General features: G+C 46.0%; 1 protein-coding gene across 1 annotated transcript; it reads right to left on the reverse strand.

Annotated features, from left to right (window-relative positions):
* Positions 1-202: 202 nt before the first annotated feature.
* On the reverse strand, positions 203-26,569 carry copz1 (COPI coat complex subunit zeta 1). The gene is made up of 9 exons (XM_072250841.1): positions 26,461-26,569; positions 20,754-20,822; positions 20,295-20,376; positions 18,363-18,454; positions 16,635-16,690; positions 5,447-5,524; positions 3,949-4,000; positions 1,139-1,177; positions 203-756 (listed from the first exon to the last, which is right to left on the reverse strand). Exons 1-9 carry the CDS (start codon positions 26,536-26,538, stop codon positions 709-711), a joined length of 594 nt encoding a protein of 197 aa, XP_072106942.1. The 5' UTR covers positions 26,539-26,569; the 3' UTR covers positions 203-708.
* Between the last annotated feature and the right edge of the window lie 1,362 nt (positions 26,570-27,931).

Consider the following 27,931-nt stretch of genomic DNA (forward strand, 5'->3'; position numbering starts at 1 on the left):
AGTTCCCATCTCCCTATCCCTGGGTCAGACCCACACCGGGAGCACTGTGCACAGTTCCCATCTCCTTTTCCCTCGGTCAGACCCACACCATGCATAGTTTCATGATCCCTATCCTTGAATCGGACCCACACTAGGAACAGACAGCAGTATCCGTGCGGTTGAATCTTGAGTCCGAATCTTGAATCAGTATTGCAGACAAGAGACCAGTTCAACAGGAGTTTATTGAAGACCACAGTTAAGTGGGGATCCACTGGAGAGAGGACTGATGGAGCAGCAGGGTTCGGTACAAGAGATGGGATCGATTCAGAGGGAGCAGGACTGGTATGAGAGAGCGGCATAAATGGGTTTGAGAGAATAACCAGCTCTCTGTATGCGCATGAGGGCAAGAGAGGGGGAGGGAGAGTTGGAGGGGAGGGCGAGAGTGGGTTCATTCAAGGGGAGCCCTCAGCATCCTTTCCTCCTGAACTCTGTCTGCATGAGGAATCCACTGTCCCTGTCACCTTTTGTCCCATGTGTCTGCATCGCTCTGCAACCCACAAATCATTGCACTTGAGAACGAAAGTGCGTCCCTGGGGATGGGGGGCCCCACACCTCCTCCATAAGTGGAGATTCTGTGGGGGTGGGGGGGAAGAATAGATTTGCAGTCCAGTATCAGTGCTGAGACCCCGGGAATGTCAGCGGAGAGAAGGAATGTGTCCGGTATTGTGTCTATCGCAGTAAAGACCACTTGATCTGCTCCTTGGCCGACTGAAGGACCTGTGGTGGGTGTGGGGGGGGTGGAAAGATGGGGAGAGGTTAGTTGGCTCATACTGGGGAGTGGCAGGAGGGTAGAGGGCAAGGGAATATCAGGCGGGCGTCTGGGTCAGCGGAGTGGTGGCCCGGTGGGTCAATGGTCAGGGCGGGTGGGGGAGGGGGAAGGAAGGGCAGGGGTTCAAGGAGGCTCAGGAGAGCCAATGGGGTCAAGGTGAGGTTGGGAAGGTTAGGGGAGGAGTCTTTAGCTGAAGCGGGAAGCGGGGGGGACAGTGCAGGGACTCGAGGGGACATGTGGGATTGTTGCTTGGAGCTTATTATCCCTACCACCACTGCATCAGCAAACAACCCTGGGGAGAAGTGGGACACAGTGGTCGGTGAGTCTTACCTGTGCAACAGTCTGCTCCGTCAAGGGTACATCATCAGCCTGTGAAGACAGAGAGAGAGTGAGTGAGACAGAATCCTGAGTGAGAGTCACAGCATATAAACAAGCCCTGTGGTCCAAATTCACATCTCAGCCGGTCCCATTTGCTCACATCCCTCTAAACCAAGGGTCCCAACATTTTTTATGCCATGAACCCCCACCATTAAACGAGGGGTCTATGGACTTCAGGTTTGGAAATCCCTGCTCTAAAAATTCCCCATCCAGGTACCTAACCAGATGACTTTTAAATGATAATGTACCTGTCTCAACCACTTCTTCTGGCAGCACACCCTCTAGGTGAAGATGTTGCCCGTCAGGTTTCTATTAAATCTCTTTCCCCCCTCACCTTAAGCCTGTGCCCTCTAATTCTTGAATCTCCAACCCTGGGGAAAATGAATATGCCTTTCATGATTTTACACACTTCCATAAGGTCACCCCCAAGTCTCCTACACTCCAAGGAGTAAAGAACTGGCCAACCTCTCTCTGTAACTCAGTTGCTTGAATTCCAGCAACATCCTCATAAATCTCCTCTGCACTCTTTCCAGCTTAATACATATTTCCTATAATAGGGTGACCAAAACTGTAGACAGTACTCCAAGTGTAACCTCACCAACATCTTGTTCAACTGTAGCATAACATCATCTCAACTCTTGTACTCAGTGCACTGACTGATGAAGGCCACATGCCAAACACCTTCTTCACCACCCTGTCAACTTTCAGGGAAACATGCATCTGTACTCCATCATCGTCCTGTGTTGTCTACAATAGACAACACACACAGTATTATCCTGACACTGAGACATGCACACAGACAGAGCAGGAAGTCAGACAGGCCAAAATAAGTCTGCTTTTGCAAAACACTATTCCATCCTCACTAACCCTCCCACACAACCCCCTCATCGCCATCCCTCATATTTTTTTTTCTGCATGCCTTCCAGTTTAATTGTATCTTTCCAATAGCAGGGTGATCTAAAGTGTACAGAGTACTCCAAGTGCAGCCTTACAAATGTCTTGTACAACCTTTGATACTCACCAATTTTTATCAGTGTACTGCAGAAACCATCCTATCTGAATGCATCATGTCAACTGCTCTGCCTGTGACCGCAAGAAACCGCAGAGAGTTGTGGACACAGCTCAGCACATCACAGAAACCTCCATGGACTCTGCCTACACTTCTCACTGCCTCAGTAAAGCAGCCAGCATAATCAGATCCCACCCACCCCGGACATTCTCCCTTCTCCCCCCTCCCATCAGGCAGAAGATACAAAAGCCTGAAAGCACGATCCACCAGGCTCAAGGACAGATTCTACTCCACTGTTATCAGATCATTAAACGGTCCCTGGTTTGATGAGGTGGACTCTTAACCTCACAATCTACCCTGTCATTACCTTTTCATCATATTGTTTACCTGTACTTTCCCTGTAGCTGTTACACTTAATTCTGCATACCGTTATTGTTTTACTTTGCTCTACCTCAAAGCACTGTGAAATTACCTGATCTGAATGAACAGTGTACAAGACAAGCTTTCATTCTATCTCAGTACAACTGACAATAATAAACCAATTTCAAGTCCCTCTACGGCGCTCCCTCGCCACCCCTGCCCACACTGCACTGTCCTGTTCGTCTCTACCACATTGCCCCCTCCTCACTGCCCCTCCCACATCGAGTCATCAATGTAAGTAAAACTGAAGACCTGCTCATTGACTTCAGAAAGGGGAAGGAGGGCAAACAAGTGTGTCCATTGGGGGATCCGCAGTGGAAAAAGTGAGCAGCTTTAAATTCCTGGGTGTTAACATTTCAGATGACCCCTCACAGGCCAAGCACACAGACACAATTACAGTGTCTTTACTTTCATAGGAGATTAAGAAGTTTCAGCTTGTCACCAGACACCCAAACAAGCTTCTACAGATGTACTGATGAAGGTATCCTGAATGGCTGCATCACAGGCTAATAAGACAATTCAAGTGCTTCAGAAGCTGCAGAGAGCAGTGGACTCGGCCCAATACATCACGGACACATCCCTCCCTCCCCACCATCGGTAGTGTCTACAGGAGGTGCTGCCTCAGGAAGGCAACGTCCATCATCAGAGATCCCCACCATCCGGGCCATCCCATCTTCTCACAGCTCCCATCCGGCAGGAGGTACAGAAGCTGCACCAAGTTCAGGAACAGCTACCATTCAGTTCTTGAACCAACCGGTGCAATGCTAATCACCACCTCAGTACAGCAACTCTTGACACTAAAGTGGACTTTGTTTTTGTTCTAAACATGTTCTTTCTTGTAAAAATTGTTTGTGTTTTTCCTGTGGATGCTGTGTCTCTGATGTTCTGTGCCTGTGATGCTGTTGCAAGCAAGTTTTTCACTGCACCCGCGCACCTTTGTGTGTGACAATAAGCTCCACTTTGACCCTCAGCAAATCAGGCAGCATTGATGGAGACGAATAAACAGTTGACTCTTCAGGCTGCGACCCTTCATCACAACCCAAAACATCAACTGTTCATTTATCTCCACTAATGCTACCTGACCTGCTGAGTTCCTCCAGCTTTTTGTGCGTTTCCTCAAGATTTAATAAAATAAAATCAAATTTCTAGCACCTGCAGAATATCTCGTACCTTTTCAGATTCCCTGAAATTGGCAGCGCTGCCCAGCAGATGGAGCCGATGAGCTGGACTATGGAGTCGGGGAAAGCTTGGCGAGGGCTGAGCTCGCAAGTCTCCGAGTGCTGGAAGTGGGGAGTTGGGGGACAGCGCTTGCAGGAAAGAAAAGTCATCTTACCCTTAGTGCCACCCTCTGCACCACTTGCTGTGAATCACTCTCGAGGATCACTCTGCAACACAAGAGAACGTTCAGTCAGCTGGTATAACCAGGGAAGAAAAACAAATTGAGACAAGGAGAGGTGCAGGTGCTGGAGGTTCACACAGAACAGGGAGGAGCACAGGGGAGGGAGGGGGTGACAGGGATTGGGAGGAGTGTGGGGGAGGGAAGGGATCACAGGAACGGGAAAGATATAGGGGAGAGAAAGGGACACTGGTGGAGAGGGAGAGCAAGAGTGGGGGAGCAAATGGAACAGAGAGGGTATGGGGGCAAGTGAGGGGAGAGATGGGAGGTGGGGTGGACAGACAGGGTGGGGTAGGGGATGGGGGGAATGAGGGCAGAGAGTCTTTGGACTGTGGAAGGAAACCCACGCGATCATGGGGAGAATGTACAAAATCCTGACAGGCAACAGCAGTAATCTCCTGTAGTGTAAAGCGTTGTGTTAACCTCTACGCTACCGTGCCACCCCATGGCCAGCATGGCTTCACGTGGGGCAAGTCGTATCTTACCAACTTGACTGAGTTTTTTGACGAGGTGACAAGAGAGATAGATGAGGGTAGGGTAGTGGATGTTGCCTACGTGGATTTCTGTAAGGCATTTGACAAAGACCCTCATGGGAGACTAATCCAGAAGATAAATATGCATAGGATCTGTGGTGAATTAGCTGTTTGGATTCAGAACTGGTTTCCACATAGAATACAGAGGACAGTGATCAAAGGGGCTTATTTGAACTGGAGGTCTGCAATTAGTGGTGTTCCGTAGGGATTTGTAGTGGGACCTCTGCTGTTTGTGACCTAGATGAAAATGTAGATGGGTTGGTTAGTAAGTTTGCAGATGATACCAAGATTGGTGGAGTTGTGGACAGTGTAGAAGGCTGGGAAAGAATACAATGGGATATATTAGCAGATATAGGAGAGAAATGGCAGATGGAGTTTAACCCATATGACGGTGAGGTATTGCACCTCGCTAGGGCAAATACAAGGAGTCAGCACACTGTTAAGGGCAGTGTTGCTGAGCAGACAGATCTTGGGCTCCAAGTTCATAGCTCCTTGAAAGCGGCTACATAGGTCACAGGGTGGTTAAAAAGGCTTATGGAGCGCTTGCTTTTATTGGTCAAAGCACTGAGTTCAAAAGTCATGAGGTTATGTTCAACTTCATAGAACTTTGGTTAGGCCAAATTTGGAGAATTGCATACAGGTCTGGGCGCTCCACTATAGGAAAGATGTTGAGGCTTTGCAGAGGGTGCAGAAGAGGTTCACTAGGATGCTGTCTGTTTTAGAGGGTATGGGCAAGGGAGATGTAAGACAGTGAGATGGAGGGGGAGACAGAGAGAGGGAGGGAGGGAAATGGGTGTGAGGAGTTGGGAGAGAAACTGTTCCTTCCGATGAGGAAAGGATCTGAGGGGTGTGAACAGCACTTCCCCTGGTGAATGGGCTGAGGGGGAATATCTGGGGCATACCCTCCATCCACAATCTCATCGATGGCCAGGAATACACCGTCCATGTTGTCCAAGAGAGCCCGCTTCTCCACATTCTTCCTGAAGAACGAACAAAAAACAGAAAGGTTTGGAAGGGTTAAGGGTGTGTCTCTACCTTCTTCCTACCACACATAGGAATGGAGCTACATCAATGAAGGGGAGGCTGTGGCATCCCCCTCCCATCTCACCCTTACCATTTGCTCCCCTAACCTCCCATCTGCCCCAGACCCCACCTCCTCTTCCCCTCCAGTTTCCCAGAGCCCTTTATGCCTCAATACTCATCAACCCTCCTCTTTAGGACGGTGACCTCCTCCTCACCCCTTCAAGAATTTCACAAGTTCCCACACATCTCAGTTTTAAATGACCGTACCTCCTCTCTAGCCTTATCAATGCACCACAGAAAACATCCTATCCAGATGCAAACCCAGCTTGGTACGACAATTGCTCTGCCTGTGACCACAGGAAACTGCACAGCTCAGAACGTCACAGAAACCAGCTTCCCTTCCATGGACTCTGTCTACTCTTCTCACTGCCTCAGTAAATCAGCCAGCATTATCAAAGACCCCACCCACCCCGGACATCCTCTCTTCTCTCCCCCCCTCCCATCAGGCAAAAGCCTGAAGTACAAAGAACTAGGCTCAAGAATAGCTTCTACACTGCAGTTATAAGACAATTAATCCCCTACTACGATAGGATGGACTTCTGACCTGCACCTTACTGTCTGTCTACACTGCAGTTTCTCTGTAACTGTGACACTTCATTCTGCATTCTGTTATTGTTTTACATTGTTCTACCTCGAAGTACGGATGTGGTGAAATGATCTGTTTAGATGGCATGTAAAACAATGTTTCTCACTGTACCTCAGTACATGTCACAATGACACACTAATTTACCTATTTAATTTACATCCCCTTTCGAAGATTCCATCAGACCCAGACCCTGGTATATTAACTAAATGCATTTCGTCCCTCTCCCTCTTCCCTCATCTCTTCCTCTCCCTCTCCCACAAAACATCATGGGCACATTCCTCTCCTTTCCCAGTGCAGCCTCCTCCGGACCTGACTGTGGCTACAAGAGAAGGTGGAGAGAGTCAGAACCTTTAGATCCTGGGAGGTTAACATCTCAGATGACCTGTGCTGGGCCTAGCACAGTGACACAATCAGAAGGAAGGTGCAGCAACATTTTTATTTTCTTCGAAGGTTAAGGAGGTTTGGTTTGTCACCGAACAGTCTACCAAACTTCAAAGGATGTCCTGTTGAAAATATCCTGACTGGAGCTTAATCTGGGCAGGTGTGAGGTGGTACGCTTTGGGAGGTCAGGTGTAAAGGGACAGGAGACTGTTCAGCAGTGTTGATGTGCAGAGGGATCTTGGAGCACAAGTTCATAGCTCCCTGAAAATGGTTACACAGGGCAGTAAAGAAGGCATGTTGCATGCTCACCTTTATTAGTTGGACAATGAGTTCATGAATCGGTAAATTATGTTGCAGCTTTATAAAACTTTAATTGGGCCACATCTGGAATATTGCATTCAGTTCTGGTCACCCCATTACAGGAAGGGTGTGGGGGCTTTGGAGAGGGTGCAGAAGAAGTTCACCAGGATGCTGTCTGTATTAGAGAGCATGGGCTATAAGGAGAGCCTGGACAAACCTGGGTTGTATTTTCTGGAGCGGTGGAGGCTGAGGGGAGACCTGATAGATGTTTCTGAGAGACATAGATAGAGTAGACAGCAATATCTTTTTCCCCCAGGGTTAAAAAGTACAAAGTCTTTGATAGTAGAATAAAATAAATAAAATTTTAAAATAAAATAGCATAGTAGAATAAGAATGTATAAGGAAGGCTTTAAAAATAAGCAGGGAAATTATAGGCTGGTGAGCATAATATCAATATTGGGTAAACTATAAGAAGGCACTCTCAGTGAAAGGTATGTAAGTATTTGGATAGACAGGACCTTATTAGGGAAATTAAACATAGCTTTGTATGTAGTAGGTCATGTCTCACCAATTTGAGAGATTTTTAAAGTTACTGGGGAAATTGATGTAGGAAAGGCAGTGGACATTGCCTGCATGGACTTTAGCAATGCTTTGGCAAACTCTAGCATGGGAGACTTGTCCAGAAGGTTCAGTTGTTTTGCATTCAGGATATTGGCTTAGTGAGTGTAAACAGAGAGTGGTAGTAGATGGTTGCCTCGCTGACTGGAGACCTGTGACTAGTGATGTGCTGCAGGGATCAGTGCTGAGTCCGTTGCTTTTCATCTCTATCAGTGATCTGGATGATAATGTGGTTAACTGGATCAGCAAATTTGTGGATGACACCAAGATTGGGGGTGTAGTGGATAGCAAGGAAGGCTATCAAAGATTGCAGTGGGACCAGGATCAGCTGGAAAAATGGCTGAAAAATGGCAGATTTAATGCAGAAGTGTGAGGTGTTGCACTTTAGGAGGACAAACCAGGGCAAGTCTTATACGGTGAGAAGCAGGGCACTGAGGAGTGCAGTAGAACAGAGGGATCTGGGAATACAGATACAAAATTCCTTGAAAATGGTGTCACATGTAGATAGGGTCATAAAGAGCTTTTAGCACATTGGCCTTCATGGATCAAAGTATTGAGTATAGGAACTTCCGCCCGTAGCTCAATGGAGTAACGCATAAATTTTGTGGCTGCCTTTAATTCCTCCTTTTCCCCAGTCTAAACCTTGAATTATTCAACTTTTATTTTTTGGATCTTGGAGGGAAATAGCAGTCATTATGTCGCATCCTTTAAGAAGTGGAAAACAGCCTTTTGAACCCAGCAATGGAAAGGGAAAAACTTCAAAAGAAAAATCAGAAGATATGCCTGTCTGGGCTGAGCGTTTGGAACGTGCATTGATGGGTCTCGATAACAAAATGGATAATAGCACTTCTGAGTTGAAGTCGTTCCTACAGAGTTCACAGATTATTGAGGAAAATATTCTTTCCTTGAATACTGAGTTTAAAGAATCGAAATGTCAGATTGCGGATATTTCAACCTGACTGGAACAGGCTCAACGCAAAATTGTCAATTTAGAGGCAAAGTCTCGTCGAAATAACATTCGTATTCTGGGTCTTCAGGAAGGCTCCGAACATGGGAATTTATTGGATTATTTTGCCAATCTGTTTCAATCTCTGTTCCCGGATATTCTATCTCAGCCTCTTGAGATTGAAAGAGCTCACAGAATTTTCACTTCGTCAGGTAAAGCTCGACCAATTTCAGTCAACTTTCTTCGCTTTAAAATTAAAGACCAAATCATAAAATATGCAAGAAAACAAAGTTTTAAAATTTAACGGTTCTGAGATCCGTTTTTATGAAGATTATCCATGGGAAGTTATGGAACAACGGATCAAATTCATACCAGCCATGAAGATCGCTTATGAAAAAAGTCTTTTTCCATCCTTGAGATATCCAGCGAGACTAAGGTTATTTCCTAAAGACTCTACCCCTCGTGTCTTCTTGGATCCCCAAGCGGCATCGGATTTTGTCAATTCTATTGTGGAGTCGGCTGAAGTATGAAGGATATTAGAGTCTCTGAATAACTCTCCGAAAGAAAACAGGTTTTGAAGACTTCGGTAATGCTGAAGATATCTTTTGATCAATGGATTACTTAAAGAAGAGGTGGTCTTCTTGGTTTGACAAAAGAATGACCTTTTTTTTGAGGACTGTTTAGTACACGGAGTGAATTAATACAGCGGATAGATTGTGAACTGGTTTGATTATGTTTTTATTTTTCTTTATTAAGTGATAGTTTGCTTGCAGTTTATATAGATTTTTTTCTTATATTATGGAGTGTTTAGTAATAGATAATTAGCTTTAATTTTTTTGTTAAATAAGGTAGTAAATTAAAGAATAATGGCGCTGCTTTTCTCTCTTTAGAGATTAAACTGGGTTAATAGTATTGTTTTGGCGTCTTTGGAGACTGTCTTCGCATTCCTTTAGCTTATTTTCAATGATTAAGTATAAACATTTTTTTCTTTGCTGGGTTTTCTTATCTTAAGGTTACGTATTTTCTTTGTAAGGGGGAGGGAGGAATTGGGAGAAAAAACTTTTAATCATTATTTAAATTGAGCGGCACGCGGAACCCCGTTCTTATGTTTCTTTTCTTGGGGATGCATTCCGGCTTTTTCTCTCTTTTGCCGGATTTCCTTCTTTGGGGATAGTGGGAGGTTTGGGGGTATTTTTGTATTTTGGTGTTTATTGTGGGATTTTTGTTTCACACACTTTTTGTATTTTTTCCCCCATTATGGAGTTCTGGAGCATGCGCGTTTTCTATTTGGTTATATTCATCACCGCCATCTTTGATTAGCCCGCAATAGTATGCGTGTATTGTCGTGTTTAAGAATAATATCCAATGGTACTTAAACAGATAAACGTTATTAGTTGGAACATACGTGGCTGGAATCACCCTATTAAGCGAAGGAAGACATTTAAAGTTATTAATCGATTCCAGCCCGATATAATTTTTGCTCAAGAAACGCATATCAGAACAGGCGATCAAAATAGATTTTTTAAAACATGTAAGGGCCTTCAATACCATGCTACTTGTCAAAATAAAACAAAGGGAGTATCTATTTTTATTAAATCTAATATTTTATTTATTCAAGAAGACATTGTTTCAGATAATAATGGTAGATTTTTAATTATTAAAGGAACCATTTGTAATAGAAAAATTGTCCTGGTTAATCTAGACGGACCTAATGTAAATGATCCTTCTTTTTCTAAAAACGTATTTGGTTTATTACCAGACTTAAATGAATATATGCTGCTGATGGGAGGTGACTTCAACTGTTGCTTAAATCCTTTGATTGACAAAAGTTCAACCAATCAGCAGCTTCCAAGTCGTTTGACAACACTTATTAATTCCCTTTTAATTGATTATGGTTTGATAGAAATCCTGGAGACATTTACATCCTAATGACAGAGATTATTCTTTTTATTCACATGTTCATAATAAATATTCGAGAATTGATTATTTTATAGCTGATTTCCGATTTTTGTCCGGAAATGTGAATGTGATGCTATTGCAGTCTCGGATCATGGGCCTTTAAGCTTAACTTTTGAGTTAAATGATGTTAGCAATGTAAACTTGCCTTGGTGCTTTCCAGAAAATTTATTACAAAGTTTGGACTTTGTTAAATTTATAGAGATTCAGATAAAAGATTTCTTTCTTTTTAATAATGAGATGTCTCGAAATTGATTATATGGGATACACTCAAAGCATATTTGCGAGGTCAGATAATATCCTATTTGGCTAAACTCAAGAAACAGACAAAAATAGAGTTAGATAGAATTTCCAAACTAATTAAAGATCTGGATAATACTTACGCAGCTTCTCCTAATGTTGATTTATTTAAACAAAGGGTTGAACTTCAATCACAATATAATTTACTATTAACTTATCCTATTGAAAGAAATTTGCTTAAATTAAAAAGTCAATTTTATGTGTTTGGAGATAAAAGTAACAAGCTATTAGCATCTCAACTTAAAGCAGTTAGAGCTAAAAGACAAATTTTAAAAATTCGTAAGGGAGATGGTAGTTTAGCTTGTAATTATGAAGATATTAATAAAATTTTTCAAGACTATTACAGTGAACTCTATAAATCTGTTTCCAGCTGACCCTTCTAATACATATGCCTTTTTACAAAAGATTGATTTTCCTAGAATATCTGTTGAAGATCAGCAAATTCTTGATGCTCCTTTTACTGAAAGAGAAATTCAGAAAGCTATTCTTTCAATGCAATCTGGTAAGGCTCCTGGATTGGATGGTTTTACTGTAGGATTTTATAAAAAATTTGAACATTTGCTTACTCCTTATATGTTGGAAATGCTTAAAAATTCTTTTCTGTTAGGAGAGTTACCTTCCACATTTTATGAAGCATCTATTTCTTTAATTCTTAAGAAAGATAAAGATCCTACTGATTGTGCTTCGTATAGACCTATTTCATTATTAAATGTGAATGCCAAAATTCTTTCAAAAATAATGGCTAATCGGCTGGAGAATATACTAGCTAAAATTATTTCTCAGGATCAAATGGGTTTTATAAAAGGTCGTTATTCTTTTTCTAATACTCAGAGATTGTTAAATATTATATACTCATCCCTCTCTAAGATTCCCCAATGTGTTATTTCTCTAGATGCTGAAAAGGCATTTGATAGAGTTGAATGGAAATATCTATTTAAAGTTTCAGAGAAATTTAGCTTTGGTACTAGTTTTAATAAATGGATTCGATTGATATATAAAAGCCCTATTGCCACTGTTATCACTAGTAACTGTAGATCCCCCTTTTTCCAACTTTCCCGGGGTATGAGACGAGGATGTCCGTTAAGTCCTCTGTTATTTAACTTGATGTTGGAACCCTTGGCTATTGCACTTCGTGAAGCTAAAAATATTCAAGGAATTTCTATAAATGGGACTATTCATAAGATCTCCCTTTATGCAGATGATCTTTTAGTTTATGTTTCGAATCCCGAAGAATCTATTCCTAGCTTATTGAAATTATTAAATGAATTTGGATTGTTTTCAGGATATAAATTAAACCTGCATAAAAGTGAATTATTTCCTCTAAATGATTCCGCTTCTATATATGATGACATTCCTCTAAAAGTTACAGATTCTTTTAAAAAATTTAGGTATTATCATCGCTAAAATTTATGAAGACCTTTATAGAGCTAATTTAGCTCCCTTAGTGGATTTTATGAAGCAATTTTTTTCTAGATGGAATCCACTTACACTTTCGTTAGTAGGTCGAATTGATGCAATTAAAATGATGATTTTACCAAAATTTTTATATGTATTTCAAAGCATTCCTATTTTTCTAACTAAGAAGTTTTTTGATCAGGTTGACTCTATTATTTCATCTTTTGTTTGGAATAATAAAAGACCAAGAATTGGAAAATGTCATTTACAAAAATTAAAAAAGGATGGAGGTCTTACTTTGCCTAATTTAAGAATGTATTATTGGGCGGTTAATATACGTTATGCGTGTTCTTGGTTATATTGGACCGATAAAAAGGAACGACCATCTTGGGTTGATTTGGAATTGAAAATTGTGAAACAATTTCACTTAACTTCGTTATTAGGAGCTCCTTTACCTGTACAATTAGCCAAAATTTCTATTCTAAATATAAATTCTATGATTAATCAATCATTACGAATTTGGTACCAGTTTCGTAAGCTTTTTAATCTTAAATAATTTAACCTTTTTAGTTTAATTTATCAAAACTATTTATTTAAACCTTCACTTAGTGATCCCACCTTTTCTCTTTGGAGGAATAAAGAAATTTTTTCCTTTATGGACTTATTTCAAGAAGGTCGATTGATGTCCTTTGAGAAATTAGTAACTAAATATTCTCATATTCACATTTTTTGCAATATCTTCAGGTCAGACATTTCTTACAAGAATATTTAAGTAATTTTCCATATATACAAGATTCTGACCCGTTAGACATTATTTTAAAAATGAACCCTTTAGTGAAAGGTTTTACTGGGAAAATATATAACTTACTATTACAACAGGATAATTATCCTTTACTTAAGATTAAGCAATATTGGGAAAGAGAGCTTAATACGACCTTGATAACAGAGGATTGGTTGCGAATTTTGGAGCTGGTTAACTCTTCGATTTGTGCCAGTCATTCTCTAATTCAATTTAAAATTGTACATGATTATTATTTGACAAAGGAGAGATTGTCTAAAATATTTCCTAATGTAAATAGTCAGTGTGATAGATGCAAAACTGAGATAGTTACATTGACACATATGTTTTGGTCGTGTTCTGTACTGAAACAATTTTGGAAATCTATTTTTTCTACAATTTCTAAAGCTTTGAAAATCAATTTACAACCTAATAAATTGACAGCTTTGTTTGGTATAATTCCTCAACACGGTATTTCTATATCTGACCAATATATAATTGAATTTGTCATATTATTGGCTAGAAGGGCTATTTTATTAAAATGGAAAGATGCCTCTGCTCCCACTTTGATACAATGGTTCTCTCAGGTGATGGTATATCTTAGCTTGGAAAAAATTAGAAGTCGAACTTTTGATCCTAAATTTGACTTTGAGAAAAGGTGGGGTTCTTTTACCCGTTATTACCATTTGACTTGAGTTAATAAAGATGGTCCTTTTCTGATGCTTGGGTATATGGATTTGGTTGGCGGAATGATGTCTTTTTTTTTTATGGAAGCTTGTATGGCGCACAACTCCGGGTTCGTGCTCCAAATGAGGTTTTTTTTTTCCCCTTTTTTTTTTAAGTTATTAGGGGTTTTCTCTTTTTAGTTAGTAGGGGTTCTTTTTTTCTTTCTTTCCTTTTTCCCCCCCAAAAAAACCTTTAATACTTTGTTTTTTGATTATTATTGATATACTGTTTAGCCTGGTTGATAGTTTAACTCTTACTCTACATATGGATATGTGATCTTGATTATTTTGATGTATTTTTTCTCTGTTGTTGATTTTCAATAATAATTAATAAGATTTAAAAAGGAAAGAAATAAAGAGTATAGGAGTTGGGAGTTGTAAAAAGAAATTGGTGAGGCTATTTCAATTATTGTGTGCAGTTCTGATAATCTACCTATAGGAAAGGTATTAATAACATTGAAAAAGTGCAGAGAAAATTGTACAAGATGTTGCTGGGACTTGAAGACCTGAGTCATCAAGATAGGTTGAGTAGGCTGGGACTTTATTTCCTAGAGCGCACGAGAATGAGGGGCTAGAAGTATACAAAATTATGAGGGGTATCCCACTTGCTCGTTATGTGCAAGTCGTACAATGTGGGCGACCATGGTATTTCCAGGACCATGATTGTTCTTGGCAAATTTTTCCACAGAAGTGGTTTGCCATTGCCTTCTTCTGGGCAGTGTCTTTACAGGATGGGTGACCCCAGCCATTATCAGTACTCTGCCCGTTGTCAGTGGTTGCATAACCAGGACTTGCGATATGCATCCACCACCTGCTTCCATAGCTTCACATGACCCCGATCAGGGGGCTATGCAGGTGCTACACAGTGGAATGGGTGACCTACAGAATATCAGACAGAAGGAGCACCTTACACCTTCTTTGGTGTAGATGTATCTTCACCCCACCACCCTCATGAGAAATATAGATAGGGTAAGTGCAGGCAGGCTTTTTTCACTGTAGTTAAGTGAGATTAGAACTAGAGGTCATAGTTTGATGACGAAAGGTGAAATATTTGAGGAAAACCTGGGTGGGAACTTCTCCACTCAGAGTGTGGTGCGAGTGTGGAACGAGCTGTCAGAGGAAGTGGTTGATGCGGGTTCAGTTGCAACACTTAAGAGAAGTTTCTGTAACTCCATATGGATAGAAGGACTTTTGGCCCAGGTGCAGATCAATGAGGCTAGGCAGAATAACAGTTTAGATGGACTACATCAGCTGAAGGTCCTTTTTCTGAGCTGTAGTGCTTTAAGACTCTGACTATGTAACAACAAGATTATGGGCATTGTCAGAGGGAAGAGTAAGATTGATCTTAGAGTGGGTTAAAAGGTTAGCGCAACATCGTGGGCTGAAGGGTCTGTACTGTGCGTAATGTTCTATGTTTTAACTCATTCAAACCCTTCCCACTGCTGAAAACATATCCCCCATCCTGTCCCCTCTGGGGCTGAAACGTTTCAATATATTCACTTCTTCCAAATTCCACACTTCTAAAGTTTCTTCTAACTTGCACAGGATAAAGAATCAAATGGTTTTGCCTCTATAAACATGGTTCCCTGAAAGTGGTGGGGAATGACAGGGGTGAGTGGGGTTGCTGAAAACAGGGAGGGGTCAGAGAGATGGGAAGGTGTGATGAGGAGGGAGGGTGGTCACAGAGACGGGGAGGGGTGTAGGGGTGGGAGGGGGTCAGAGACGGAGAGGGGTGTAGGAGAGAGTGGAGGTCACAGAAACAGTGAGGGACATCACAAAGATAGGGAGGGGTCTAGGGACCAGAAAAGGGGTCACACTGATGGAGACAGGTATAGGGAAGGGATGGGCATCACAAATATGGGAAGGGTGAGGGGGTAACAAAGATGGGAAGAGTGCAGTGGAGGGAGGGGGTCACAGAGACAGAGAAGGGTGTAGTGGAGGGAGGGGGTCACAGAGACATGGAGGGGTGTAGAGAAGGGGGGTCACTGAGATGGGGAGGGAGGGGAGTTACAGAGAAAGGGAAGGAAGTAGGGGTGGGAGGGGAGGGAAAGGACAAAGAGATAGGACGGGGTCCATTGAAGGGAGGGGATCACAGAAACGGAGAGGGGTGTAGAGGTGAAAGGGCATCAGGGAGAAGGGGCGGGTTGTAGGGGAGGGAGGGAGAGGTCACAGAGATGGGAGAGAGTGTAGGGGAGGGTGTAGGAGAGGGGGGGTCACAGAGACAGGGTGGAGATAGGGGAGGGAGGGGACACAGAAATAGGGAGGGGTCCATTGGAGGGAGGGGATCACATAGGGAGAGGTGTAGGGGAAGGTGGGGATCAGAGAGAAGGGAAGGGATGTAAGGGGGGGGGTCATAAAGATAGGGAGGGGTGTAGAAACCAAAGGGGGTCACAGTGACGGGGATGGGCATCACAAAGACATGGAGTAAGGTGTCACAGAGATGGGAAAACGTGTAGGGGAGAGAGGGGGGTCACCGAAACAGAGAAGATGCTGCAGAATGCCATTCGAAGGAGAGTCCCTGTTGCAAGAAGTGCTTTGTGCAGATGAATGGCTCCAAGAAAGAAGGGTCAATACTCCTGAGAGAGATCCAGTTTGTTCGGGATGGTCTTCGAAGGATGTTCAGAATGTGGTGTGTGCAGATCATATGCAGCATAAAATCATAGAGAAATATACTTCCCACATTTTCAACATTAACAACACTTCCAGAAAAAGAAAAGAGAATGGCATAGGGGTGAGAGGGTTTGCTGAAAACAGGGAACAGTCAGAAAGACAGGAATACGTGTTGAGGAAGAAGGGGGTTAGAGAGACAGGGAGGAATGGGGGGGTGGTTCACGGAGACGGGGAAGGAGGTGAGGCAGAGCAGGGGTCACAGAGTTTGGCGGAGGGAAGGGGTCACAGAGTTTGGCGGGGGGAGGGATGTAAGGGAAGCCGCAAGTAACAGAGACAGGGAGGGATGTAGCGGAGAGAGAGGGAGGGTCACAGAGACAAGGAGGGATATAGTGGAGAGAGACTGTACCCTTACCGGAACATCTGACTCAAGGAGTCAAACAAACAGTGTAACACGGCCACCAGCATCAACTGTGGGAAAGCAGGAGAGATTGAGAAGATGATTAAAACACTGCAGTCCTACTCCAGTGGAGCAGCACTCCCTGCTCGCCGCTCAAGACGCAGCAAGACACTCCCGTCCTGCACTCCTCCCATGGTGCAACAGACCCTCCCACACTGGTGCCTCCTCACAGCTCCTCCCACAGCGGTGCGCTCCCTCCTCGCCGACCCCCCAGCAGTGGGTCACTCCCTCCTCGCCGACCCCCCAGCAGTGGGGCGCTCCCTCCTCACCGACCCCCCAGCAGTGGGGTGCTCCCTCCTCACCAACCCCCCAGCAGCGGGGCGCTCTCTCCTCACGACACTCACACAGCAGTTGCACTCTCCCTCCTCACCGACCCCCCAGCAGTGGGGCGCTCCCTCCTCACCGACCCCCCAGCAGTGGGTCGCTCCCTCTTCACCGACCCCCCAGCAGCGGGGCGCTCCCTCCTCACCGACGCCCCAGCAGAGGGGCGCTCCCTTCCCGCCGAACCCCCAGAAGTGGGTCGCTCCCTCCTCACCGAACCGCCAGCAGTGGGGCGCTCCCTCCCCGCCGAACCGCCAGCAGTGGGGTGCTCCCTCCCCGCCGAACTGCCAGCAGTGGGGCGCTCCCTCACCACCGAACCGCCAGCAGTGGGGCGCTCCCTCCTCACCGACCCCCCTGCAGTTGGGCGCTCCCTCCTCACCGACCCCCCAGCAGTGGGGCGCTCCTTCCTCACCGACCCCCCCAGCAGTGGGGTGCTCCCTCCTTGCTGACCCCCCAGCAGTGGGTCACTCCCTCCTCACCGAACCGCCAGCAGTGGGGCGCTTCCTCCTCACCGAGCCGCCAGAAGTGGGGCGCTTCCTCCTCACCGAGCCGCCAGAAGTGGGGTGCTCCCTCCTCACCAACCCTCCCAGTGGGGTGCTCCCTCCTCACCGACCCCCCAACACTGGGGTGCTCCCTCCTCACCGACCCCCCAACACTGGGGTGCTCCCTCCTCACCAACCCTCCCACAGCAGGGCGTTCCCTCCTCGCTGACCCCCCAGCAGTGGGGTGCTCCCTCCTCACTGACCCCCCAGCAGTGGGGCGCTCCCTCCTTGCCGACCCTCCCACAGCAGGGCACTCCCTCCTCACTGACCCCCCAGCAGTGGGGCGCTCCCTCCTCACTGACCCCCCAGCAGTGGGGCACTCCCTCCTCGCCTATCCTCCCACAGCAAGGCGCTCTCTCCTCACCGACCCCTCAGCAGTGGGGCGCTCCCTCCTCGCCGACCCCCCAGCAGTTGGGCGCTCCCTCCTTGCCGACCGTCTCACAGCAGGGTGCTCCCTCCTCACCGACCGTCCCACAGTGGGGTGCTTCCTCCTCACCAACCGTCCCACAGCGGGGGGGGCGCTCCCTCCTCACTGACCACCCTGCAGTTGTGCGCTTCCTCCTCACCGACCCCCCAGCAATGGGGCGCTCTCTCCTCACCAGTGGGGTGCCCCCTCCTCGCCGACCCTCCCACAGCAGGGCGCTCCCTCCTCACCGACCGAACAGTGGGGCACTCCCTCTTCGCCGACCCTCCCACAGCAGGGCGCTCCCTCCTCACCGACCGAACAGTGGGGCACTCCCTCTTCGCCGACCCTCCCACAGCAGGGCACTCCCTCCTCGCCAACCCCCCCCCCCCCAGCAGCGGGGAGCTCTCTCCTAACCTCATTCTCATGCGAGCTGCCGATCACGTAGAAATACAAATCGATATTACTCTTGTAGACAACTGTTAGTCCCTCCAACAGCGCTATCTCACCTGCGGATACAAATATCATTGAGCTCAGGGAGAATAAAGTGGTGAACAAGCGACAACAACAAGGCACAGAGGTGGAGTGAGACAGGTTGGCTGGTTGGAGCGAAGGAGGCTGAAGGGTGACATGATGGAGGTTTATAAAACCACGAGGGGCACAGATAAGGTGGTCGTCACAGCCATTTTCCCCAGGGTGGGGGAAGTCTGACACTAAAAGGCACAGGTTTAAGGGGAGGGGGAAAATGATCTAGAGGGGAACCCATTGGCAAGTTTTCCACACACAGAGGAAGGAGCTGTCAGAGGAGCTGTAGCGGAGTGACAGATTGGCTGGTTTAGTTCAAAGTTTTAAAGTTCAAAGTACATTTATTATTAAAATACGTGTACTGTATACAACCTTGAGATTCGTCTCTTTACAGGCAGCCACAAAACAAAGAAACCCAATAGAACCCATTAAAAAGACTGTGAAACACCCAATGTGTAGGAACAAATACAAATTGTACAAACAATAACACTGAGAACTGAAATTCACAAAATAGAGTCCACAGCCAAAAAGCCAGTTCATCACTGCAGCTGATCCAGGAGCCCATTAGTTGCAGGTCACAGCCTCAGTTCAGTGCAGAGATGAGTAAACCTTATTCAACAAAATGAACAGTGGCCTTTGGCCCTGACACCCTGACCTTTTCAATCTGGCCCAGCATTTAAATCAGCCAAACCTTGGGTTGTTCCTTCCTCTCAGACCCACGCCCCGCTGCCTTGACTCTGCCTCGCCTCAGTTCTGCCTCCAAGACTATTCCAGCGACCAAACATTGGCACATTCCCCGCTCTCGGGCCTAGACTGCAGCACCTCAATTTGGCTCGTACATGCCACACCACAACCGACCTGCACCTTCAAAACTTCAGTTCCCACCACAAAAATGCTGGATTGCATAGGCAGTTCAAAAGTTCAGCTCCAAAAGGGAAGTTACAGGCTTTTGATGGCAGCAATTATTTTTGAGAGAGGTGTGATTAATAAAGTAATTAACAGTTCTTTTTGCTGTCAGCAAGTTGTCACTGTGCTTCACCAGCACCATCTTAAACCGGAGTGGTGTCACAACCACAACCTTGTACACAATGTCAGTAAGACCAAGGAATCAATTTTAGACTTCAGGAATTCAGGAAGGAAAAGTCGGGAGAACACAGACCAGTCCCCATCGAGGGGTCAGCAGTGGAATGGGTGAGCAGCTTCAATTTCCTGGTGTCAACATTTCAGACAATCTATCCTGGGCCCAACACATTGATGCAATCACAAAGAAGGTACACCAGCAGCTCTACTTCGTTAGGAGTTTGAGGAGATTTGGTGTGTCACCAAAGACTCAAACAATTTTCTGGAGATGTACAGTGGAGAGTATTTAGACTGGTTGCATCACCACCTGGTGTGGAGGCTCCAATGCCGAGGATCACAAGACACTACAGATGGTTGTAAACTCAGCCACATCCATCACAGGGACAAACCTCCCCAACATCGAGAACATCAGCAAGAGGCAGGACCTCAAGGCAGCATCCAATATTAAGGATCCCTCACCACCTACGACATACCCTCTTCTCATTACGACCTTCAGAGAGGAACTACAGGAAGCTGAAGACTTGCACTCAACGATTCAGGAACAGCTTCTTCCCCTCTGCCATCAGATTTCTGTACAATCCATGAACCCATAAACACTACCTCTTTACACCTATTTATTTGCACTATTTATTTTGTAACGTAGAGTAATTTTATGTGTGTGCTACATTGTACTGTTGCCTCTTCAAATCATCAAGTCTTCAAATCAGCAATAATTAACCTGATTCTCTTCACTTGGACACTTACTATCGGTTCTGTGTGTCTTGTTGAAGATGTTTTTCTCAAAGGCTTTCTGTTCTTTCACCGTTGGGTAGGTACTGTCGTAGTACTGCAGGGGTGAGAGAAAAAAGTTGTGTCACTATCAAGGCAATCCAGAGGAAGTTGGGAGAGAGGGAGCAAGAGACAGCCAGACACACAAATGCAGAGCGAGGTTGCCATTGACAAAGGAATCAGAGATAAAGAAGAAGAGAGGGAGGGAGAGGATGGTGTAAATGGGGAGATGGTGGAGTGGGGAAAAGGTGGTGGGGAGGAGCAAGAGGGGGTGAGAAAGAGAGAAAGGGGAGAACAGTGACAAAGCTAAGTGAAGGGTGGCACAAGAGATGAGGCGTCGAATGCAGTACCAAAGTGGGGGAGTATGGGGGATGGGAAGAGCACCTGATGAGGTGCCAAGGTTGGGAGGAGACAGAACACATTAACACACTCTACCTTGGCGAGGATGCGTTCACCGTCATTGTCCAAGATAAGAACTGCCTTCACGGTGTAGAGGGTGGGCTCCTGAAAGCACACATTGCACAGTAACAGAAGATCACATTTCGGAAGTGTAATACCAAACAGTAAATACAATTCTCCATGCACTACCCACAGTCCTTGAAACTCCCCACACTAATCCTGCGGCCCATGTTGGTCCCCACACTGACCCGCTCTTCCCACAGCCCTGTGTCATTCCAAACTAAACCCACTGTCCCACTCTCCCCACAGCCCTGTGTTAGTCCCCAAACTAATCCCACTGCCCCACTCTCTCCCCACAGCCCTGTGTCAGTCCCCAAACTAATCCCACTGCCCCACTCTCTCCCCACAGCCCTGTGTCAGTCCCCAAACTAATCCCACTGCCCCACTTTCTCCCCACGGCCCTGCATCAGTCCCCAAACTAAACCCACTGTCCCGTTCTCTCCCCACAGCCCTGTGTCAGTCCCCAAACTAATCTCACTGCCCCACTCTCTCCCAACAGCCACGTCAATCCCCAAACCAATCACACAACTTCTCCCTATTCACTGCCATGTCAGTCCCCAAAGAAATCCCACTGCCCCCCAGCCCTGTATCCCTCCCAGTCTTGCAGGAGGGGGTTTCACCACTCTGTTGCCCTTGCCCAGGGTCCCTCGCCGTCTGCTTGAAGCCAGTGCCTGGGGCCAGCGAGACAAAGTTCTGTGATGCACTGACTCTCACTAGATCGCAGCCTGAGTGTAGGACAGAACTTCGGCTCGAGGGCGTGCATCTCTAGGTCTCTGGTGATGTTCCAGGAATGGGGGTTTGGGGTGGTGGGCCGGATCCACAACTCCAGCCTTGCCAATCTCAACAACCACCACCCTTGTCTTCCAAGGTTACGGTCCATCCGCCAAGCACATAGGGGGGCAATGTGGCATGGCAGGCTGTACCACTATCCCGGTTGGATCCTGACCTCCACCACAGATATCTCTCCCTCCTGCTGCTTCACACTCTCTCTATCTGTCTCTCTCTGCAAACACCAGTACTCTATACAATCTCGGGAAGTGTATGGTCATGCACTTTGGTGGAAGAAAAGAATGCATAGAATGTTTTCTAAGTGGAGAGAAAATTCAAAAATCCAAGAATTTTTGATTTTAGGATTTGGAACAAGGGACTTGGAAGACCTTGGGTAGGATTCCCTAAAGATTAATTTGCAGGTTGAGTCAGCGGTGAGGCAGGCAACTGCAATATTCACATTCATTTCAAGACAACGAGAATATAAAAGCAAGGATGTAATGTTGAGGCTTTATAAAGCACTGGTGAGGGGGGGGAGAGAGGGGGGGGAGAGGGGGGGGGAGAGAGGGGGGGGGAGAGGGGGGGGAGAGGGGGGGAGAGGGGGGGGAGAGGGGGGGGAGAGGGGGGGGAGAGGGGGGGGAGAGGGGGGGGAGAGGGGGGGGGAGAGGAAAAATTGACAGGGGAATGTTGTAGAACAGAGGGAGCTCAGGGTACAGGTACACAGAGAGACCGGTAAATGACAGGGGAGTGTTGTAGAACAGAGGGAGCTTGGGGTACAGGTACACAGAGAGACTGGTAAATGACAGGGGAGTGTTGTGGACCAGAGGGAGCTCAGGGTACAGGTACACAGAGAGACTGGTAAATGACAGGGGAGTGTTGTAGAACAGAGGGAGCTCGGGGTACAGGTACACAGAGAGACCGGTAAATGACAGGGGAGTGTTGTAGAACAGAGGGAGCTCGGGGTACAGGTACACAGAGAGACCGGTAAATGACAGGGGAGTGTTGTAGAACAGAGGGAGCTCGGGGTACAGGTACACAGAGAGACCGGTAAATGACAGGGGAGTGTTGTAGAACAGAGGGAGCTCGGGGTACAGGTACACAGAGAGACCGGTAAATGACAGGGGAGTGTTGTAGAACAGAGGGAGCTCGGGGTACAGGTACACAGAGAGACCGGTAAATGACAGGGGAGTGTTGTAGATCAGAGGGAGCTCGGGGTACAGGTACACAGAGAGACCGGTAAATGTCAGGGGAGTGTTGTAGAACAGAGGGAGCTCAGGGTACAGGTACACAGAGAGACTGGTAAATGACAGGGGAGTGTTGTAGAACAGAGGGAGTTCGGGGTACAGGTACACAGAGAGACTGGTAAATGACAGGGGAATGTTGTAGAACAGAGGGAGCTCGGGGTACAGGTACACAGAGAGACTGGTAAATGACAGGGGAGTGTTGTAGAACAGAGGGAGCTCGGGGTACAGATACACAGAGAGACTGGTAAATGACAGGGGAGTGTTGTAGATCAGAGGGAACTCTCTCAGGGTCACAGGTACCCAGAGAGACCGGGAAATGACAGCGGAGTGTTGTAAAACAGAGGCAGCTCGGGGTATGGGTACACAGAGAGACTGGTAAATGACAGGGTAATGTTGTAGAACAGAGAGAGCTGATGAAATAGTATTTTGGCACTCAGGGTACCGAGTTCAGGAGTTGGGGTAAAATGCAAGAAAATCTTAAAATGCCAGAAATCCAAGCAGCACACACAAAATGCTGGAGGAGCTCAGCAGGCCAGACAGCATTGATGGAAAAGAGTGAACAGAAGACAATTTGGGCAGAGACCCTTCATCAGGAGTTGGGGAGTCATGCTGCAGCTGTACAAGACATTGTTGAAACTGCACCTGGAGTACCGTGTACACTTCTGGTCGCCCAGCGATAGGAGGGATGGGATGCGACGGAGAGGGTACAGAAAAAATTCACTGGGGGTTACGGAGGGCTTGAGCTATAGTGATGCTAGAAGGTCTGCAAACCTAGTAGAATTTTCTCTATTTCTGCATAAATACGACCTAAAATGTGATCAGATCTTCACGCAAGTCCTGAAACTAGATAAAGAGAACCCAATTAAATAATACAAAAAAAATTATACTTCTTCACTTATTTATAAGTGGATGAAGGGAAGGCAGTGGATGTTGTCTACATGGACTTCAGTAAGGCCTTTGACAAGGTCCCGCATGGGAGGTTAGTTAAGAAGATTCAGTTGCTTGGTATACGTGGAGAGGTAGTAAATTGGATTAGATGTTGGCTCAATGGAAGAAGCCAGAGAGAGGTAGTGGAGGATTGCTTCTCTGAGTGGAGGCCTGTGACTAGCGGTGTGCCACAGAGATCATTGCTGGGTCCATTGTTATTTGTCATCTATATCAATGATCTGGATGATAATGTGGTAAATTGAATCAGCAAATTTGCTGATGATACAATGATTGGAGGTGTAGTGGACAGTGAGGAAGGTTTTCAAAGCTTGCAGAGGGATTTGGACCATCTGGAAAAATGGGCTGAAAAATGGCAGATGGAGTTTAATACAGACAAGTGTGAGGTATTGCACGTTGGAAGGACAAACCAAGGTAGAACATACAGGGTTAATGATAAGGCACTGAGGAGTGCAGTGGAACAGAGGGATCTGGGAATACAGATACAAAATTCCCTAAAAGTGGCGTCACAGGTAGATAGGGTCGTAAAGAGTGCTTTTGGTACATTGGCCTTTATTAATCAAAGTATTGAGTATAAGAGCTGGAATGTTATGATGAGGTTGTATAAGGCATTGGTGAGGCCGAATCTGGAGTATTGTGTTCAGTTTTGGTCACCAAATTACAGGAAGGATATAAATAATGTTGAAAGAGTGCAGAGAAGGTTTACAAGGATGTTGCCAGGACTTGAGAAACTCAGTTACAGAGAAAGGTTGAATAGGTTAGGACTTTATTCCCTGGAGCGTAGAAGAATGAGGGGAGATTTGATAGAGGTATATAAAATTATGATGGGTATAGATAGAGTAAATGCAAGCAGGCTTTTTCCACTGAGGCAAGGGGAGAAAAAAACCAGAGGACATAGGTTAAGGGTGAGGGGGGGAAAGTTTAAAGGGAACATTAGGGGGGGCTTCTTCACACAGAGAGTGGTGGGAGTATGGAATGAGCTGCCAGACGAGGTGGTAAATGCGGGTCCTTTTTTAACATTTAAGAATAAATTGGACAGATACATGGATGGGAGGTGTATGGAGGGATATGGTCCATGTGCAGGTCAGTGGGACTAGGCAGAAAATGGTTCGGCACAGCCAAGAAGGGCCAAAAGGCCTGTTTCTGTGCTGTAGTTTTCTATGGTTCTTGTTCTATTTATTGAGAAAAATGATCCAATATTATATATAGTTGTTGAAAAATATGTGAAACCTTTGCTTTCAGTAACTGGTGTGACCCCCCCCCCGCCCACCGAACAGCAATAACTTTAATCACATTTCCAGTAACTGTTGATCAGTCCTGAAAGCAAAGGTTTCACATACTTTTTCCAACGAATACATGTAATATCATTTCTCCCAATAAATAAATGAACAGGTATAATTTTTTTATTGTGTTATTTATTTAATTGGGTTCTTTATCTTGTTTTAGGACTTATGTGAAGATCTCATCACATTTTAGGTCCTATTTATGCAGAAATAGAAAACATTTTACAGGGTTCTCAAACTTTCTAACACCACTGTAGGAGGAGTGACTGGATAGACTGGGATGGGTTTCCCTGGAGCAAAGGAGGCTGAGAGGTGACCAGACTTTGGTTTATCAAACCAAGAGGTGTGTAGATAGGTTAGAGAAGTCTAAAACTTGTGAACGTGGTTTAAAAGTGAGAGGGCCATGATTAAATGCGACATGTTCACCCACCAAGAGTGATGGGTGTGTGGAACAAGCTGATAAAGGTAGGTACAATTACAACTTCTTAAGAAACCAGGACAGTTACATAGATAGGAACGGTTAGATATGGGCCAAATGTAGGCAGATGGGACTGGCTCACTAGGATACCAGCAGAATCATTATTGTCAAGTCAGTAGAGTCCAACAGCACAGAATGTCGGCCCACGACATTCATGCTAACCTTAATAGATAAGTCGACGCATTTCTTATTTACTAGCACTGAAATAACTCATGCCGTTTATCGAGAATCGGAAATCTTGAACTTTTTTGGAACAGAGAGAAAGGACCCCAATGGATTTAAGAGAAGCGGGAAACATTCCAGTTTTCACAACTTTCCTACAAACTCATCCGAGATTCTACCCTTCATGCACACCCTGAGGGTCCACATATTGTTGTGAGGTGGCAGAGAACTGGAAGATCTGGGGAAAACCAACAGAATCACAGGGAGAATGTGCAAACTCCACACACACAGGAGGGGATCGAACCCAGGTGTCTGGAGCGAAAAGTCAGGGGGTCTACCCACTGTGCCATCCTGCCACACTAATTCTCTAGAACCAAAGAGTTCCTACACGTTTACACATCGAGCGACAGAGTGGTTTTTCGATTCCGATTTTCAAAGGGCCCTGTTACACCTGGGGTGCTTGTAATGTTAACTGTGCTGAAGGCAAAATTTCCCTTTGCTGTCTCTGTCAATTGAATGTTCACCATATCACTCATTAACCAGTGTGGGGCAAAAACGAGCAGGAATAATAGGAAGAAAGGGGGAGTACGATAAGGAAATTCGGAATACCAGGGGGTATGAGGGTAGACTTGCTCACTGCCCTCTCCTCTCTTCCCCACTTCTCCTCCCCCTCCCTCTCCGCCCACTATCAAACCCCAGGTTCCGGCCCGACCATAGAACCTACCCCCGCCCACTCCAGGACCCGCGCCGCCACCCCCGCAAGGGACCTCCGCTTTCCTCCGTCCCGCCCGCTGCCCGCTCACCAGAGCCAGCGCCTCCATCTTGATATTCCCTGTCGACGTGGAGCCGCCGCGCCCGTCAATCATCCGTGGTTCCGCCATCCTGTAGCCCACCCGCTTCGCCAATCACCCGAGTAGCTCCTTCTGTCGTGCTCATCAAACCGCAGTTCTACCCAATCAGAGGCCTGAACTACCCATCCATATGAGAAGGCCCGCCCCAGCAAGGCTGTTCACTCTTTCGCCAGCTGACCAATCGACATCTCCGCCCTCGTACGTCCATCATTGAAGCTGCCATCCCTTCGTCGGATCGAATCCAACATGTCACGTGGCGTCAGCGCAGCCTATCAGAACGGGGAAACGGCCTGTGAACCGCCCACTTCTCCAAGGCATCAGCCATTCAGAAAGGGGGAAGCCACCGTCAATCTCGCCTCCTATTATGTCGTCATAGCTTGTACATCGTATCGTCACGCACTCCCTGCAAATCTTCAACCACATCCTCACCGTCAATCATGCAGGAACCCGCCCACTCTCCGCAATTTCACCACCTACCGCCCCCCCTTCTATGCAGATAAGCGCCGAGCGAGCGTTCCCAGCTTGTGTCCATCAAGGGTTCTGCCCTTGGCTGACATGCGGGTAGCCCAATAGATCATTGGTTCACCCGCCCTGTCCTCCGAACAACACCAGTTAATCAATTCGCAGGTCTCAGAAGGGTTTCGGCCCGAAACGTTGATTGTTCATTTTTTTTTCCATAGATGCTGCCTGGCCTGACGAGTTCTTGCATTGTCTGTGTGTATTGCGCAGGTTTTCAATGATTGTTTGTAACTAAGAAAGCTGGCTCACTCACAGCTGAGGAACCAGGAGGGTTGTAGTTGATGCAATTGATGTAGGGAAATGTAAAGTTTAAACAAAAATCGAGCTTATTGTCACCTGCATAAGTACACAGAGTTATAGAGAACTACAGCACAGAAATAGGCCCTTCAGCCCTTCTGGTCTATGCCAAACCATTAGTCCCATTGATCTGCATCTGGACCATAGACCTCCCGTCCATGTACCTGTCCAAACTGCTCTTCAATATTGAAATTGAAGTCACACGCACCACTTGTGCTGGCAGCTCATTCCACACTCTCACCACCCTCTGAGTGGAAACGTTGCTTCTCATGTTCCACTTAAACAGTTTACCTTTCACCTTTAATCCATGACCCCCAGTTGAAGTCTCACCCAACCTCAGTGGAGAAAGCCTGCTTGCATTTACCCTGTTTATACCCTTCACAATTTTGTATACCTCTCTCAAATCTCCCCTTATTCTTCTGTGCTCCAGGGAATAAAGTCCGAACCGATTCAACCTTTCCCTGTGACTCAAGTCCAAAAAGCCCAGCAACATCCTTGTAAATTTTCTCTGCACTCTTTCAATCTTATTGATAATTTTCCTGTAGCTAGGTGACCAGAACTGCACACAATACTCCTAATTAGGCCTAACCAACATGTTATGTAACTT

Source organism: Mobula birostris, unplaced genomic scaffold (assembly GCF_030028105.1).
Source record: "Mobula birostris isolate sMobBir1 unplaced genomic scaffold, sMobBir1.hap1 scaffold_691, whole genome shotgun sequence".
Taxonomy (NCBI): domain Eukaryota; kingdom Metazoa; phylum Chordata; class Chondrichthyes; order Myliobatiformes; family Myliobatidae; genus Mobula; species Mobula birostris.